At 34.7% G+C, this 18,936-nt stretch overlaps 1 protein-coding gene across 1 annotated transcript in view; it reads left to right on the forward strand.

The window, feature by feature from the left end:
* The window catches only part of LOC140145481 (uncharacterized), a 129,573-nt gene that overhangs the window by 36,704 nt on the left and 73,933 nt on the right, over nt 1–18,936 (forward strand). The window contains exons 2-8 of the mRNA XM_072167197.1: nt 11,928–12,032; nt 12,927–13,184; nt 14,111–14,215; nt 15,105–15,361; nt 16,290–16,394; nt 17,289–17,546; nt 18,472–18,576. Of these exons, the coding sequence (XP_072023298.1) occupies nt 15,256–15,361; nt 16,290–16,394; nt 17,289–17,546; nt 18,472–18,576 (574 nt within the window). The 5' untranslated portion in view covers nt 11,928–12,032; nt 12,927–13,184; nt 14,111–14,215; nt 15,105–15,255. The remainder of the gene's footprint in view (nt 1–11,927; nt 12,033–12,926; nt 13,185–14,110; nt 14,216–15,104; nt 15,362–16,289; nt 16,395–17,288; nt 17,547–18,471; nt 18,577–18,936) is intronic.

The raw sequence follows: 18,936 nt of genomic DNA on the forward strand, positions 1-18,936 counted from the left end.
TTTTCAAACGTAAGTTTCTTTGAAAGCGCTTTAATAGATTTCAGTCATAAAACGTAACTTAAGCCTATAATTATATTTACACGATATATAAATTAGCTTTTTTTTAAAATTTAATTATTATTTTTTTTCCAAAGTTACTCTTTTAAAAGACTTCAATCAAGTCCTGTCAACAAATACCATGTATTTCTGGCGAACAAATCACTACTCTTTCAAAATAAAACGTCATTTTAAACAAAATACGTAGTTCGCATAGGCTAATAATGTACAGCACGCCCTGTAAAATACATGATATTGCGTATAAAAAGCGACCGTATCGTTATATCACGTGATGAAAATCTAATAGTTTTTATATAAGTGAAAAGATAAATAGTTTCTCCATTTTGTATGGTTGGGGAGATATGGGCCATAACACACATTTTAATTTTTTTTTTTTGGTACCTTAGAGACAATGCTGGCCATAAGTGTTGGGACGGTTTGATAGGGTAATGTAAATACCCCCCATTCCCCGATCAATGTTGAATCCTACTTTTTTGGTAACACGCGCCTAGTGGCACCCAACATTGATAGGTGGGGAAGGGGGAGGTTTGCTGTGTTAGGAAAGGATTTAGGCTTGTCACCAAAGATACCTCCACTTTATCACGTTAACAAGTGTCTCAACACATTTTGGCCATGGTTGTAGTTTGAAAACCATACCGTATTCTATTAACCCCACAAAATTGGTATATTTGAGTGGTGTGTAGGTATCATATTAACTACTACGTTGCATTGTTATCGATTGTGTAAAAATCAAGAAGTGGCATACCATTGGCAAGATTGGACTTTAAGCTTTTAGAAAGACAAGTTTAATAAATATGTAAATTTTATGCAAATTAGCTCATGAATAATTATTGAGCTCATAGCCAAATACGATGAAAATATAATATACTTAGATTTAAAAAAGTTTATTAACATTTTTTGGGATATTCTTAGGGCAAAATGTGACCTGAAAATGGTTAAAATATTAAAGTTTCCAACATTTTAATCCATTTTTTTGGTAAATGGTACTGATATTAGAAATTTGTTGTTGTTGTTGTTGATAAATCAGTTCAAAAGAGATATGCACACTCATCAATTAATATGTACCTGGCTTGGCACACCTGTGCGCACAGTGCACATCAATACACTATCAATAAGATATTGCTCCTGAATTAAATTGTACTGTCAAAAGCAGGTAAAACATGTAACTTTAACTCTTATATATGACAGACAGTTTATATAGTGAATGTCTATTGCTTGAATCCTAATGTAAAAAAACGACAGTTTATATAGCAAATATCTACCGCTTGAATGCTAATGTAAAAAAACCCGACAATTTATATACCGAATGTCTATCGCTTGAATCCTAATGTAAAAAACAACAGTTTATATAGCGAATGTCTACCGCTTGAAACCTAACAAATAAATGACAGTTTATATAGCAAATGTCTACCGCTTTAATCCTAATAAACTTCCTATGGCCACATGTTTGTTATCTTGTGACCATTGATTAAAATAAAATAGAAGACCTGACAAAATATCCCTATGAAAACACACATTAGTGGTCATGCACCCACATGAAGCTACACAGAATGTTAATTTACCAGAATCAGCACACACCTGAATGACAATTTTGCCTGCCTCCAATCCTGAAAGTGCCCAATTATTTAAACACACTACCGTACTTCTGATCCCCAAAGTTGTAACAACCAGTGGTTTAAGGCTGTGACTAGTTTCATTGGTGGGGATTAAAAATTTGAATTGATGTCAAGTAATCCTTGATCAAGAAAATAAGGAATTGGATATGACATCCTACATTGTTGGTGCAATTTGGGACATTCAATAAATCCTCATACCTGTAGTTTGAACTTTTGTTTTATCACCTACTAGTTTTGTGACCTTCTTGAAGAGATCATGGCTTATGTTTTGCACGGGCTTCTTCCATTTCTTGAACGTCCTTTTCAAGAGGTTTTCTTATCCACTGCTTCACTTGATATTTTACCGCTTTGTTCAGCTTCCGATAGCTGTTTTTGTTTGGAGCTGAGGGGTTGTTTAACATCAAGACTCTGGCTTTTCTTCTCAAGTGGCACATTTTCCTGACTTCTTCAGGCAATCCCTTCACTTGGCGAGCCCTCCTAATATTAACTGATTCTTCAGTAATTTTGTTTGTGGGGTCTCTGAACTTAGCCCACAGGTCTTCTACATCAGTATCCTCCAGTTGAAGCAGGGGTTCAAGAGTACCACCAATCTTGGCTCTGAACTCTTCTGCAATCAGGGGGTTGGTAAGTCTACTGACGTCATAGCTTTTTTGGAGTTGTTTTCATGTGTTTGGTTCTGACTGGTGCTGACACCACTTTAGCGATCACTAGATTATGATCTGAGACTACATCAGCTGAGCAGTATGATCGGCGATTCTGGATGGTACTTAGGTTCTCCTTTTGAGTTATGACAAAGTCATTCATATTTATGTATTTCCCACAAGGTGAAGTCCGTGTTACCTTTCTATAGGTTTCATCAATAGCTATAATTCATGAACACATTATTTAATCTATTTATCATATTTTTAAAATACCCCATCATTTTAATGGCATGTTTGTTTGCTTATCTTTTTTGTTCTTAGTGTGTAATATTTGGAATGATTTTCGTCTATTTGGCTTTATGTGTAAGGACAAATGCTTCTTTATTTTTGTTTTTTTGATATTAGCTGTAAAAGTTGCCCGCCTGATTTGACGAGTCAACCTTTTTATATTAAATTCTCATCCCATATATTTGGGTAAGACTTGGATTATTATATATTCTTTGTATATCGAGGCTCCAAAGTGTAAATCGTCAGTATATTTTAAGATTTGTATTTCGGATAGTTTTAATTCCCATGTTGTTTTTTACATTTTCTTCAAATCACCTAGACATGTAATATTAATCTATTCAAAATCATAACAATCGTTCCAACAAGACTGAGTGTAATACCCAGTGCGTGAATGTCAGGCATAGCCCGCATTTACCTTTTCGATACCTATGCCTCACTAAATATTATTTATAGAAATTGAATTTCTATATATCAATAACATGCCTGCAAAATGTTGTCAAGAACAAAGCCGTTGGGAGGTACCCATGTTAACCTACTTACCATTGTCACAGAAAACACGAAAATCACGAGATTGTTGTACAATATGCAAGGCATGTGAATACTCAGTGGCGTATTAGGCCTGCTGAACACCAACATTAAACGCGAGATCGCCCGGTAAGCTGCACAGAATTTGATCAACAATTTCATCTACAATAAGTTAAAAAATAAAATAGCCGCTTCTGGTAAACGCTGAACTCGCGGTGGAAACTTGAGTTTCGCGTGTGTGAGTATGTGAGCTTATGTGGGAAAGTGAATTTTTCTTTTTAATTTAATTGAAAAAAAAACCGGGATTGATGTAATTGTTGTAATTGTTTTTGATAGATTGCACTCCCGTAGGACCCGCTCAGTCATGAAATATTTTAATTTATTCAATAATTCAATAATGTAACGAAAGAAACAAATTAACCAAATTTTGTCAGTTCAAAATAATTTTCAACCCGCGCGTTGACTTGAAAACAGTGGCGGCACCAGGATTTTTGTCGGCGGGGGTGATCCTGAGACTTTGACTGGTTGTACACGCTCTGTTTCTTTCGCCTCTGTGCGTATTACTCAAACATTAAAGTCATTTTGAGCAAGTCAGCGTCATGTCTTAAAGTCCCTCTAAAATTTGCCGAGTATATGCCTATAATGTAAATGCCAATGGACATTGCAGAATTTCAAGAAGTAGGTATCTTCCTCCGCATTCTTCAAATCTGACCACAGATGCGCCATTTCTCCGCAAATGTATAACGGTAGACTAGGGTTATTTTTAGGGTCTTCGTGATCAGGCGAGAAGAGCAGAATTGAGGGTTGATATCGGTCAATGCAATATAATTATTTTGAGCCCCCACAAGGAAATGCAGCGTGTGTTCAACCTACATTAGCATTAAGGGTAGAATAACACTTTACAGTTTCCCAAAAGTTCATTCTACAAATCAAATACTTTAAAAACTTGCTTGATTTATTGTTGTTAAAAGTGTATTTGTTTCAACCCTCTTTCAACTCAAAAACCACAGGACCTACAAAAGTATATTTGATATTTGATTTCTACTGCACACTTGCTATGAAATGACAATGCATTTTTTGCCAAAGCTCACTACCATTCGCAATATGCTGTGAACTACCAAATCGCAACAGCTTCCTGTGTAACCCTTTTCAATCAGATTTCCTCTGACATCTGTCACATGTGGTGTACCACAGGGATCGATATTCGGCCCAATTTTGTTTTTAATTTATATTAATGACCTCCCTCTTTGTTCCAACAATGCGGACATCGTCATATTTGCCGATGACACCAATATTCAAAATATCAAAAAAACTATTTTCATGATCTTCAAAAATAAATACAGTAATATTCATAACAAAGATATTAGACAAAGTTCACACAACTAAATTTCTAGGCATATTAATTGATGTCGATGTTTCATGTAAATCTCACACTTCCAATGTATCCAAAATGGTCTCTAAATATAATGGTATTGTCCGTAAGGCTCGCCCTATCTACCTCAGGTATCATTACATACACTTTATAACACCTTTGCTCTCCCCTACTTATCCTACTGCAACATTATCTGGGCTGACAAAAATAATTCCCATATAAATTCATTATTCCTTATACAAAAAAGAATTATTCGGACATGCACCAACTCTCTTTGGCTTGCCCATACAGACCCGCTTTTTAAACAACTCAATACTCTCAAGGTGCAAGATATTTATTTCCATCAACTCGGAACATTTATGTTCCAATACCACCACAATCTCCTTGCAAAAGATTTGTCCATTAATGAGTTTTTTAGAACTAACAAAAGTATTCACCATCACCGTACTAGGCAAGCCAATGACTTCCACGTTAAAATGTCCAACACCAAATTGGCTGTTATATAATTAGTATTCAAGGAGCCATTCATTGGAACTCACTTCCCCAGTCTATCAAATTTTGTAGTTCAGTACCATCTTTCAAATCCAACTCTAAAAAAATCCTCATCAGCACATATGTACAACACTGATTAGCCTGCAGTTGTTGTTTTTGGGTGTGTTTTTTTCTCTTCTCATTTGTCGGGATCTACTTTCATAAAATTAGTTCAGTATATGTTCCACATCAAATCGGACCAGTTGTCTGTCTGTTTGTATTGTTCCGTCTTTAGTTATTATTATTATTATTATTATTATTATTATTATTATTATTATTATTATTATTATTATTTTGTTACATTAAACATATGCTATTTCGTAAATTTTGTCAGCTCGCTTGGCCTTGTATGCAGACTATCACTTTTGCATTTCATTGTTCTTGCTCTGCAGAACTATACACAATTTACCATGTTAATTTATCATTGCATTAAATATATATCTTGGTGTAGATTTAATTTACAAAATATTGCATTAAATAGTTACCAGCTATGTAAGTTATAACTTAGCTCATTATTTAGACTCGTTGCAAGTGCACGTGCAATCATGTGCTTATGCTTTCACCCGGGCTAAATACATTTTTGTTATTATTGTACCGTAATACTTATACCATGCCTGAACTGTTTTATATTATAATGGGATTTTGCAACCCCTTTACACCTACTGTGTAGGTTTGGTTGTTATTTTCACCATCATTGCTCATTGATTTATAATTGAAAGCCTAGCTCTTGTGATAATAAGTTTAATATACCTAACCCACAAGGCATATGTGACTCCTCGCCACAACTGAGCCCGGATGTCGCCAATCATCATTTTTGAGATGTTCAACCAAAATATTCTGCTTGAAATTAGCTTTAAAATGATGTATATCATGTCTATAGTACTTGACATTTAAGTAGTGAAAAATCAATAAAACAGTCAATAAATCCTTTCTTTCCTATTGTTTATTGTTAAGTTCGATGGAGCATATCTCAATAGTGGCACTGGCGACATCCGGGCTCAGTTGTGGCGAGGAGTCACATATGTCTTGCTATTGTATTTATTATTCTTCTAAAATTTTGTTTATCATAATTATTTAATACTAACTTTTGTAAATGGTGCCAAAACAACACGCTCTGCGTTCAGTGGCATCCTCATCATTCTCACCATATTATACGATGTTTGTAAAAGCTTTTTTATATTGTAATTATTTAATCGATGGGATTTGATGAAATAAAACTGAACTGAACGGAACTGAACCTTGGTAAACAAGTTTTCTACATGATGTGAAACCTATGCTTATTTAAATCGTTATGTTAAGGCGTGGTGTATGGGCGAACTTGAAGTACAGGTATCTGGAGAGGGATCAACGAGTTACCCCAAATCACAGTGGCAGGTATTCACTGGGCCGCCGAGTGCGAATATGTATTTATTTTGGAGTGTTCGTGTTTGTTTTAAATTTTGGGGCGTTTTTCCAAAATTTGATATTTTTGGTGATATTTCAAAAATCGACATGCCAAAGACAACTGAATATATGAATACAAAAGCCACCCAAGTCCATACTGTGGCCAAATTGATTTAAGCATGGGAATCTGTTGCTATGCATAGGCCTGTCATATATAAGAAAAAAACAACTCAAATGTGTCTATTGAGCATGTGAAAAATAGCATGTATGAAAGAACCACCCAAGTCCATGATTTGAGTCTTGTAACAAATTGATTGAAATCCAGTATGTATAAAAGTCCGCTTGTAACACATTCATTGCTTCAGAGTGACTTTTGAAAAAAAAAAGGGTTTAATAAAGGAAAGTGTGTGGTTTACATTACATGTCAGAATGCTTATCAACATTATACATGCCTGTGTGCTTTATTTTGTATTATCTTACTAGTGGTAATCTCATTCAAACATTGTTGTCTTTGTATATGATTCAAAAAACCACCCAAGTCCAAAACTTAAAATGAACCCCACGAAGTCCCTGAAATGCTAATCGTCATACTTAATACAGTTTAACTCACTCATTTGCACATAAAACTTACCATATTGACCAGGTAAATATTACTGAAGGAATTAAAATGATACACGTGTTTTTCTCTCAAAATCACTTCCCATGGACTTGGGTGGGTTTTGTATTCATGTATTCAACTCTTTGGGCACATAGTTTGTTATTGTTATTGCAGTTCTTTTCCAAAAAAAAATAAAATAAAAAAAATAAAAAATGGTTCCATTTGCTTCGGTGATTTACTAATATTTTATATTTTATGACGGCAATTTGGCTTTTTTAACGCGTCTTAAGGGGGTACTACACCCCTGTGGTAAATTTGTGACTATTTTTGTATTTTTCTTAAAAACTAATAACACACTGGTAACAAAAGTTATGTATATTATTGGGGCAAGTAATCCAATTACTACACTGAAATTTCAGTGACTCAAGACAAGCGGTTCAGTATATATGATAGGAAATGAGGTACATCCTAGCGGTACCTCATTTCTTGTCATAAATTGAGCTCAAGATTGAGCTAAAAACAAAATAAAATATTTTGGAAAGATTGTTTTTTTGTTATGATGTACCTAACAAATATTGCCAAAAACTCACTTTTTGTGATTTTCTTCAGAATGGTTGTTTTTACCCCAAATCTGTATTTATATTAAGATTTATTGACGTCTTGCCTTCATAAAAATGTATACTTTTATATGTCTTGCGCAAATAAATACAAAGTTATTGCACTTTTACTACATGCATGTCTGAGAGTACACAGCCTCCTTACCACGAATATCTAGTCACGCTACTTTTAGTATTTTTACCTGATCGTCGGCTTTTGCAGGCAACAGAATGCAGATCGGCTCACGATAGATGTCTTATTCCTCTATGTGGGTCACTTGATGAATTACTTTGAATTCCTTGTAACAACATACAAATTTGCGTCTGGAACTGACTTTGGAACAGCTATAGACTTCAGCGCCGTATCAAATCTCATAAAAATGGCACGACTGGCGAGTATGTTTTTATGTTTCCCGCACGAAAGTTTGCGTCAACATCTATACTATATTTCTTTGGAAACGTTGACCTTTGACCATTCTTTGTAAATGCCCTGCTATGACCTTGATATGTAGACTTGATTGGGTACTGTGAAAGCATCCACTTTACTGAGTTGCTCAGCACCTGGTCATTAGATAATCCTACAGGGACACAGTCAGTAGTTTAACATTGTGTGAGCATGGTGAAAGACCCATTATTGATCAATTTTAAACCTTTGTCCACAAATGTTGCACGGGACCCTATGTAGCCAGAAAGTGGTCTCTCTACTAGTAGGACATGTGTTCCAAGCGGACAAATCATATATGAAAATGCTCAGTAGAGTCTGGGAAATCTTGTCTGCCATATTGTCATCCCGGGTTGTCAATTTTGTAATCCGCCTGTTCTATTCTGTTTCCATGGCAACTGTTACACTATTTAAGCATTTTTGTTATTTTTTACCCGAAAATTGCACATTTTAATTAGCTATTTCTTGAAAAGTAAATAGAGTAGAAACTTCATATTCGGTATACAGAATGTATGGCACATGGATATTTAAAATATATGAACAAAATCATCACTTAATCCAATACATTTAATCTATGGGTAAAAATGCCTTTATTGGGCGATTTTTGTTTTGACCAAAAATGTATTTTTTCACATGGGAAGCTTTTTGAAAATGGCATATACATCTTGGAAAGTGTATTAATTTACTAAGATGGATGTCTCGGTCAAAAAAGACAATAACAACATTTTTCTGTGACCTATGGTTTTGACCTATGAACTCTTGGAAGTCATAGATAGGCCTAAAAATGCATGTTTTTAGTGATTAAGGTCATTTTTGCAAAAAAATTGACCCTTTTTCGTAATTTTTAGCCATTTTTTGCATTTCAAATTACACTTAACTTTATTGGTAAACAATGCTTCTTTAAATTTAAGCTATTGAGATAATTCAAAGTGAATGAACCATTTTAAATCAAATATCCCCTGTACAATTGAGTTAATTTCCAAGTTAAAGGGGCATTTCGTGATCCACAGCCTCATCCCCCACTTTTCCCAAAAAAAGTTGAGATTTTTACACCATTGGATACCTCTGGCTACATAATGTTTATGTACCAAATATGTCTTGCAGATTAATTCGTTTAGCAAAAATATCGCCAAATTTGAATTTCGTTCTGGTGCACCAGAACGAAATTACAACACATTGTCTATGGAGCAGTGTAATACACATAATCATGCACAACTCGCAAACGCAAAATCGGAATCAACTGAAATTTTGGAAATAAGCTTTTTTCGTGGATATCTACTGAAAAATGTCATAAAAAGAGGATGCTAAGATCACGAAATACTCCTTTAAGTTCACAAAAAATGTGTAAATATCCGTGTCCATGGAATCTGTCTTTTCTTTGAATTCTCCTTATACACGTAGTTTAGAATTAATTTTGTTCACATATTGTAAATATCCCTGTGACATGTGTTCTGCACACCAAATATGAAGTTTCAACTCCATTTAGTTCATACGATAGCGTGACCGTTGCCATGGAAACGGAATAGAACTCCCCGGTTACAAAATTTGACAACATGGTAGAAAAGATTCTCCAGACTCTTCTGAACATTTTGATATATGATTCGTCCATTTGAAACATTTGTCCAACGACGTGGAAATTTCATTTCTATGCATTAAATGTATAAAATTGGAAATATCCAAATAATATGTCATGCCAAAATGGCCTATGGTTTTATGATAAAAATCATAAAAAAAGCATGTTTTAACCCAAAGTTCGCATCAATATGGTATGATGGAATATTCTTGTTCACCGATACAAGATATTCATATGCCCTATTACTCAGAGCAAAAATTAAAGTTGCAGTTAATTTTCAAGTTATGGCTACTTTTAGATTTAACATTTTTGAGTAAAGTCTATAAAAATATAATATATATAATATCTTAATATCTCAGTTCACGTCACTTTTAGAAATGCCAGCTATGACAGATGGAGGAGACTCTAACGATTAATTCTAACCCGGTTGGCACCTTTGTTCTAAAATGATGCACGGAACCCTATGTAGCTAGAAAGTGTTCTCTCTACTATACACAGTGAAAGCATGAATAACAACACACCGTCGGAGTATAAGTACTAAATTGAATGTGACATACACACTTTAGGAAGAGGGTGAGCGAGTATGAGAAAGACCTTGTGAATCTAACTTGCAATGAACTCCATTGACCCATTCATGTAATCACTTATTTAATCGCAACCAGTCAACCGAATCAAATAAAATTTGCTAGTATGATGCAAAATAAAAGCGTTGTTTGTTAATTATTTCGATGCCGATGCACATTTCTCGACTTATGTAAGATTTAATTTGCCCACTCAATTGTTCTAGGACACACTGTATAGAATTCGTTCAAAGAATTTCATAATGTTTTAATATTTCATATTTTCAATATTTTCATATGTGCTGATAACAAATCTGAAATAAAAAAATAATAATTAATGACCCCTGGATAACCTTGGACTCCAATCATTGTATGGATTACATAAATATTATCATTGGTAAGATTCATCAGGATCGCTCAAAAGTCAAATTAAATAATTAGGTTTTGGTAACAGATCTAAAAGAAATGAAGTACTCACTCGATATAATTCATTTCCAATCATTAACCTTGTTCACTCTGCAATGAATGCTAATAGTGTTTGCCGCGCTGAAATGCCTCTCGTCATTTGCCCCTGCTTCTGATCCAAATGGCTTCTTTTAGCCAATGCGTGGTTTTGTCTGCCTCTTGATCGATAATTTTGGCCTCGTCTCAGCTGATAACATGGTTTCTAGCTGCGAAGTGCTCAGGTATTGTCGCATTTGGATGGTGGAGGATTTTGGAGATCTAGTGAAGTTTTTTGCACGTATTTTTTCGGCTTCAGTTTTGTGTTCGGACAGCCTAGTTTTTAATAACCGGTCTTTTTCTCCTATATAGGTCTTGGAGCGGGTCTTGCAAGGTAGTTCATAAATTGATTCTGCCGTTTCAAGGGTTTCCTGTTTATCTTTCGGATGAACGAGCATGTTACGGAAGGTGCAGTGCGGCTTCACGGCGGTTAAGAAGCCATATTTTATGAAGACTCTTGACATTCTCTACGAAAGGCCCTCTTCGTAGGGTACAACGACTGAACCCTTTTTTGTCTTTTTTTCATAATTTCTCCCTTTCCTGCTTTTTGGATGTAATTTCGCTTCATAGATCATTTTCTTTTTTTCGGGAGAGGGAGGGGGAAATAATTTATTGTAGTTTATTGTAGTTTTTACCCCCTCCCTCTTCCACCTCCCTCCTTTCTGTCCCCTTCCCTTTCTCTCTTTCGCTTTCTCTTTTCTTTTCTCTCTCTTTTCCCTTTCTTTAGGGATTGAAAGGGGGTGTATCGTACCCGCATTGCGACGGCCCTGCTTTTGATCTAGAATTTTATTTTTTTCAGACGACAGATAATTTAGTTAAATTTTGAACAATTTCATTCTTTCGTTGTTCCTCTTTTCCAAATTTATCACGAAGGAATTGTGCAATTCCAAGTTCACATAAGAAGACAATGCAATGTCTTTAGGCAAACATACCCTAATGAAGACACGGAAATTCCATGTCTTCTTCAGGGGGATGCACATATTTTCTGCAATAGCCATTGATTTAGTCTGGTTCATCTAATTTCGACATTGCTTACAAATCCCACGCAACGTAGAGTATATTTCAAGTAATCTCAATCCAAGTAAAAATAATAGAATATACATTATATCCAATTTCACTCCTTTTCTATTCATTTTCAGAATAAGTGATGTAGTCAGTAATTGTAAATAATTATACTATTGCAACAAATTATAATGTATACTTTCTTTTTTTACATGTCTTCATTGGTTATAAAAAAATTGCAGTAACTTGGTATTATCTTGATTGTAACGATTACTATGTTGACGAGGGTGGGACTGCAACTATTGTCCTTAAGCGACGAGGTGATCTGAGTATGGCAACAACAACAAGTAAGCTACTTACCATGATTCTTATACAAAACAAAGTAACATAGACTTGGTTTTCTTATAAGAGTGGTCGTTCACATTGTAGCATTCCCGACAAAATGCTTTTGCTAAGCCTGGTGCCCGATCTGACATTTTGCAGACGAATAACATTGAGCTTTTGCGTGTAAATCTTGTGTCAAAATGGAGGAATAAAGAACTTCTTCAATGACTTTTATATTTGTCAATTTTGTTAGAGATCTGCTCTTTTTGATTTGTGAGCCAAGTGGATCTTTATGTTATTGCAACGTTGTTGTACTAAACATGGCGGAATAATGAAAATGGACAAGTTGAGACTATTGATTGACAACATTTGTGACAGTCTCACATGTTACTGAAGCAATAACGAAAGTCTTTAAAGATACGGGCAGCAATGTTGGTTCCTTTTGTGGGACTATGATGAGAAGGTTACTCGTGATAGGGAAACGTAAGTCATATTTACAACAAGGAAAGAAAATGAAAAATTGATGTTAACTTACCACGCAAATGTAAACACATCATCAATCTGTTTCATCGGCTAATGTTTTGGAAGATTTTCCCCACCACTGTTGTTTTGATTCCGTTTGTAGTTTGTATATAAACAATTGTGGCGATTGCATCTTCCGAATCATATAGTCTAAGATCAGATGACGTCATTAGATTTTAACAAATTTCAAATTGGCCAAATACTGGATGTACATGATATAACATGATATGTGGTCTAAGCTTTCCATTCTATAGCAGAATCTGTATTAAAATCAAAGTGACCATTAAAGATTAACATTACCAAAGCCATGAAATGACCACCTTTCAGTTTGTGACCAGTAAATCACTTAAATCAGCAACTGAATATTGCATTCATTTTCCTTTTGACCAATAAAGCTTTAACAGCAACGGATTTATCGACAGTAGCAGCAATGGACTACGGAACGCTTACTGCAACGACGGATCTTATATTTGCAGTAGGCGAAGATGAGAAAACTGTAACTTTGGCTATAACCGATGATAGCAGTCAGGAGGAAAGGGAACGGCTAATGGTAGAAATTGGATTTGATGATGCTACTGCTGCTGCTGCTGCTGGGCAGGCACTTCTTGAGCCTCTTTACAAAGCTACGGTCACAATTGAGGATAACGATTTTAGTAAGGAACTAAACAGAATGTTAAATCGTTTTATAATACTTAATAGTTCTATATCAACCTGATTCTCTTTAATTATATATCAGCGATAAAACTCTGCTTTACAAACGACACTTTAATATACATATTTTTCACCACGCATATTTTTAAGAAATTGACGATTTCCTGCTTAATGCATGTATATTGTGAAGAATATTTCAAATTGATCATTAATTTATAACTATATTGTACGCGAAATGTCGTGCAATCATTAGAACATATCAGTGATTACCATAATGAAGTTGGGTTTTACAGACATTTTTGGCACCTCTTCTAAAGAAGACAAGGGAGTTCACATAAGAAAACAAATCTAATCTCATTAGGCACACCTCCCTTCTTTAGGGATATGCTTAGAATTTCTGCAACTGCCATAACTTTATTTTCCCTGAAATATTGGTATTGCTTATAGACCCCACGCAAAGTAGATTATACTTTTACTAGTAATTACGATCCAAGTAATATATTCATGTTGAACAATTTCATTCTCTCGTTGTTTCTCTTTTCCAAATTTATCACGAGGGATTTGTGCAATTCCAAGTTCACATAAGAAGACAATGCAATGTCTTTAGGCAAACCTACCCTAATGAAGACACCGGAATTCCATGTCTTCTTCAGGGGGATGCACATATTTTCTGCAATAGCCATGATTTAGTCTGGTTCATCTAATTTCGATATTGCTTACAAATCCCACGCAACGTAGAGTATATTTCAAGTAATCTCAATCCAAGTAAAAATAATAGAATATACATTATATCCAATTCCACTCCTTTTCTATTCATTTTCAGAATAAGTGATGTAGCCAGTAATTGTAAATAATTATACTTTTGCAACAAATTACAATGTATACTTTCTTTTTTACATATCTTGATTGGTTATAAAAAAAATTGCAGTAACTTGGTATTATCTGGATTGTAACGATTACTATGTTGACGAAGGTGGGACTGCGACTATTGTCGTTAAGCGACGAGGTGATCTGAGTGTGGCAACAACAACAAGTAAGCTACTTACCATGATTCTTATACAAAACAAAGTAACATAGACTTGGTTTTCTTATAAGAGTGGTCGTTCACATTGTAGCATTCCCGACAAAATGCCTTTGCTAAGCCTGGTGCCCGATCTGACATTTTGCAGACGAATAACATTGAGCTTTTGCGTGTAAATCTTGTGTCAAAATGGAGGAATAAAGAACTTCTTCAATGACTTTTATATTTGTCAATTTTGTTAGAGATCTGCTCTTTTTGATTTGTGAGCCAAGTGGATCTTTATGTTATTGCAATGTTGTTGTACTAAACATGGCGGAATAATGAAAATGGACAAGTTGAGACTATTGATTGACAACATTTGTGACAGTCTCACATGTTACTGAAGCAATAACGAAAGTCTTTAAAGATACGGGCAGCAATGTTGGTTCCTTTTGTGGGACTATGGTGAGAAGGTTACTCGTGATAGGGAAACGTAAATCAAATTTACAACAAGGAAAGAAAATGAAAAATTAATGTTAACTTACCACGCTAATGTTAACACATCATCAATCTGTTTCATCGGCTAATGTTTAGGAAGATTTTCACCACCGCTGTTGTTTTGATTCCGTTTGTAGTTTGTATATGAACAATTAATTGCATCTTCCGAATCATATAGTCTAAGATCAGATGACGTCATTAGATTTTAACAAATTTCAAATTGGCCAAATACTGGATGTACATGATATCACATGATATGTGGTCTAAGCTTTCCATTCTATAGCAGACTCTTTATTAAAATCAAAGTGACCATTAAAGATTAACATTAACAAAGCCATGAATTGACCACCTTTCAGTTTGTGACCAGTAAATCACTTAAATCAGCAACTGAATATTGCATTCATTTTCCTTTTGACCAATAAAGCTTTAACAGCAACGGATTTATCGACAGTAGCAGCAATGGACTACGGAACGCTTACTGCAACGACGGATCTTATATTTGCAGTAGGCGAAGATGAGAAAACTGTAACTTTGGCTATAACCGATGATAGCAGTCAGGAGGAAAGGAACGGCTAATGGTAGAAATTGGATTTGATGATGCTACTGCTGCTGCTGCTGCTGGGCAGGCACTTCTTGAGCCTCTTCACAAAGCTACGGTCACAATTGAGGATAACGATTTTAGTAAGGAACTAAACAGAATGTTAAATCGTTTTATAATACTTAATAGTTCTATATCAACCTGATTCTCTTTAATTATATATCAGCGATAAAACTCTGCTTTACAAACGACACTTTAATATACATATTTTTCACCACGCATATTTTTAAGAAATTGACGATTTCCTGCTGAATGCATGTATATTGTGAAGAATATTTCAAATTGATCATTAATTTATTACTATATTGTACGCGAAATGTCGTGCAATCATTAGAACATATCAGTGATTACCATAATGAAGTTGGGTTTTACAGACATTTTTGGCACCTCTTCTAAAGAAGACAAGGGAGTTCACATAAGAAAACAAATCTAATCCCATTAGGCACACCTCCCTTCTTTAGGGATATGCTTAGAATTTCTGCAACTGCCATAACTTTATTCTCCCTGAAATATTGGTATTGCTTATAAACCCCACGCAAAGTAGATTATACTTTTACTAGTAATTACAATCCAAGTAATATTATACATTTTGAACAATTTCATTCTTTCGTTGTTTCTCTTTTCCAAATTTATCACGAGGGATTTGTGCAATTCCAAGTTCACATAAGAAGACAATGCAATGTCTTTAGGCAAACCTACCCTAATGAAGACACGGGAATTCCATGTCTTCTTCAGGGGGATGCACATATGTTCTGCAATAGCCATTGATTTAGTCTGGTTCATCTAATTTCGACATTGCTTACAAATCCCACGCAACGTAGAGTATATTTCAAGTAATCTCAATCCAAGTAAAAATAATAGAATATACATTATATCCAATTTCACTCCTTTTCTATTCATTTTCAGAATAAGTGATGTAGCCAGTAATTGTAAATAATTATACTATTGCAACAAATTATAATGTATACTTTCTTTTTTACATATCTTGATTGGTTATAAAAAAAATTGCAGTAACTTGGTATTATCTGGATTGTAACGATTACTATGTTGACGAGGGTGGAACTGCAACTATTGTCCTTAAGCGACGAGGTGATCTGAGTGTGGCAACAACAACAAGTAAGCTACTTACCATGATTCTTATACAAAACAAAGTAACATAGACTTGGTTTTCTTATAAGCGTGGTCGTTCACATTGTAGCATTCCCGACAAAATGCTTTTGCTAGGCCTGGTGCCCGATCTGACATTTTGCAGACGAATAACATTGAGCTTTTGCGTGTAAATCTTGTGTCAAAATGGAGGAATAAAGAACTTCTTCAATGACTTTTATATTTGTCAATTTTGATGGAGATCTGCTCTTTTTGATTTGTGAGCCAAGTGGATCTTTATGTTATTGCAACGTTGTTGTACTAAACATGGCGGAATAATGAAAATGGACAAGTTGAGACTATTGATTGACAACATTTGTGACAGTCTCACATGTTACTGAAGCAATAACGAAAGTCTTTAAAGATACGGGCAGCAATGTTGGTTCCTTTTGTGGGACTATGGTGAGAAGGTTACTCGTGATAGGGAAACGTAAGTCAAATTTACAACAAGGAAAGAAAATGAAAAATTAATGTTAACTTACCACGCTAATGTTAACACATCATCAATCTGTTTCATCGGCTAATGTTTTGGAAGATTTTAACCACCGCTGTTGTTTTGATTCCGTTTGTAGTTTGTATATGAACAATTGTGGCGATTGCATCTTCCGAATCAAATAGTCTAAGATGAGATGACGTCATTAGATTTTAACACATTTCAAATTGGCCAAATACTGGATGTACATGATATTACATGATATGTGGTCTAAGCTTTCCATTCTATAGCAGACTCGTTATTAAAATCAAAGTGACAATTAAAGATTAACATTAACAAAGCCATGAAAAGACCACCTTTCAGTTTGTGACCAGTAAATCACTTAAATCAGCAACTGAATATTGCATTCATTTTCCTTTTGACCAATAAAGCTTTAACAGCAACGGATTTATCGACAGTAGCAGCAATGGACTACGGAACGCTTACTGCAACGACGGATCTTATATTTGCAGTAGGCGAAGATGAGAAAACTGTAACTTTGGCTATAACCGATGATAGCAGTCAGGAGGAAAGGGAACGGCTAATGGTAGAAATTGGATTTGATGATGCTACTGCTGCTGCTGCTGCTGGGCAGGCACTTCTTGAGCCTCTTCACAAAGCTACGGTCACAATTGAGGATAACGATTTTAGTAAGGAACTAAACAGAATGTTAAATCGTTTTATAATACTTAATAGTTCTATATCAACCTGATTCTCTTTAATTATATATCAGCGATAAAACTCTGCTTTACAAACGACACTTTAATATACATATTTTTCACCACGCATATTTTTAAGAAATTGACGATTTCCTGCTTAATGCATGTATATTGTGAAGAATATTTCAAATTGATCATTAATTTATAACTATATTGTACGCGAAATGTCGTGCAATCATTAGAACATATCAGTGATTACCATAATGACGTTGGGTTTTACAGACATTTTGGCACCTCTTCTAAAGAAGACAAGGGAGTTCACATAAGAAAACAAATCTAATCTCATTAGGCACACCTCCCTTCTTTAGGGATATGCTTAGAATTTCTGCAACTGCCATAACTTTATTCTCCCTGAAATATTGGTATTGCTTATAAACCCCACGCAAAGTAGATTATACTTTTACTAGTAATTACAATCCAAGTAATATATACATTTTGAACAATTTCATTCTTTCGTTGTTTCTCTTTTCCAAATTTATCACGAGGGATTTGTGCAATTCCAAGTTCACATAAGAAGACAATGCAATGTCTTTAGGCAAACCTACCCTAATGAAGACACGGGAATTCTATGTCTTCTTCAGGGGGATGCACATATTTTCTGCAATAGCCATTGATTTAGTCTGGTTCATCTAATTTCGATATTGCTTTCAAATCCCACGCAACGTAGAGTATATTTCAAGTAATCTCAATCCAAGTAAAAATAATAGAATATACATTATATCCAATTCCATTCCTTTTCTATTCATTTTCAGAATAAGTGATGTAGCCAGTAATTGCAAATAATTATGCTATTGCAACAAATTATAATGTATACTTTCTTTTTACATATCTTGATTGGTTATAAAAAAAATTGCAGTAACTTGGTATTATCTAGATTGCAACGATTACTATGTTGACGAGGGTGGGACTGTAACTATTGTCCTTAAGCGACGAGGTGATCTGAGTGTGGCAACAACAACAAGTAAGCTATTTACCATGATTCTTATTCAAAACAAAGTAACATGGACTAGGTTTTCTTATAAGCGTGGTCGTTCACATTGTAGCATTCCCGACAAAATGCTTTTGCTAAGCCTGGTGCCCGATCTGACATTTTGCAGACAAATAACATTGAGCTTTTGCGTGTAAATATTGTGTCAAAATAGAGGAATAAAGAACTTCTTCAATGACTTTTATATCTTTCAATTTTGTTAGAGATCTGCACTTTTTGATTTGTAAGCCTTGTGGATCTTTATGTTATTACTACTTTGTTGCACTAAGCATGGCGGAATAATGAAAATGGACAAGTTGAGACTATTGATTGACAACATTTGTGACAGTCTCA

The sequence above is a fragment of the Amphiura filiformis genome, chromosome 2 (assembly GCF_039555335.1).
Source record: "Amphiura filiformis chromosome 2, Afil_fr2py, whole genome shotgun sequence".
In the NCBI taxonomy this organism is placed as follows: Eukaryota; Metazoa; Echinodermata; class Ophiuroidea; order Amphilepidida; family Amphiuridae; genus Amphiura; species Amphiura filiformis.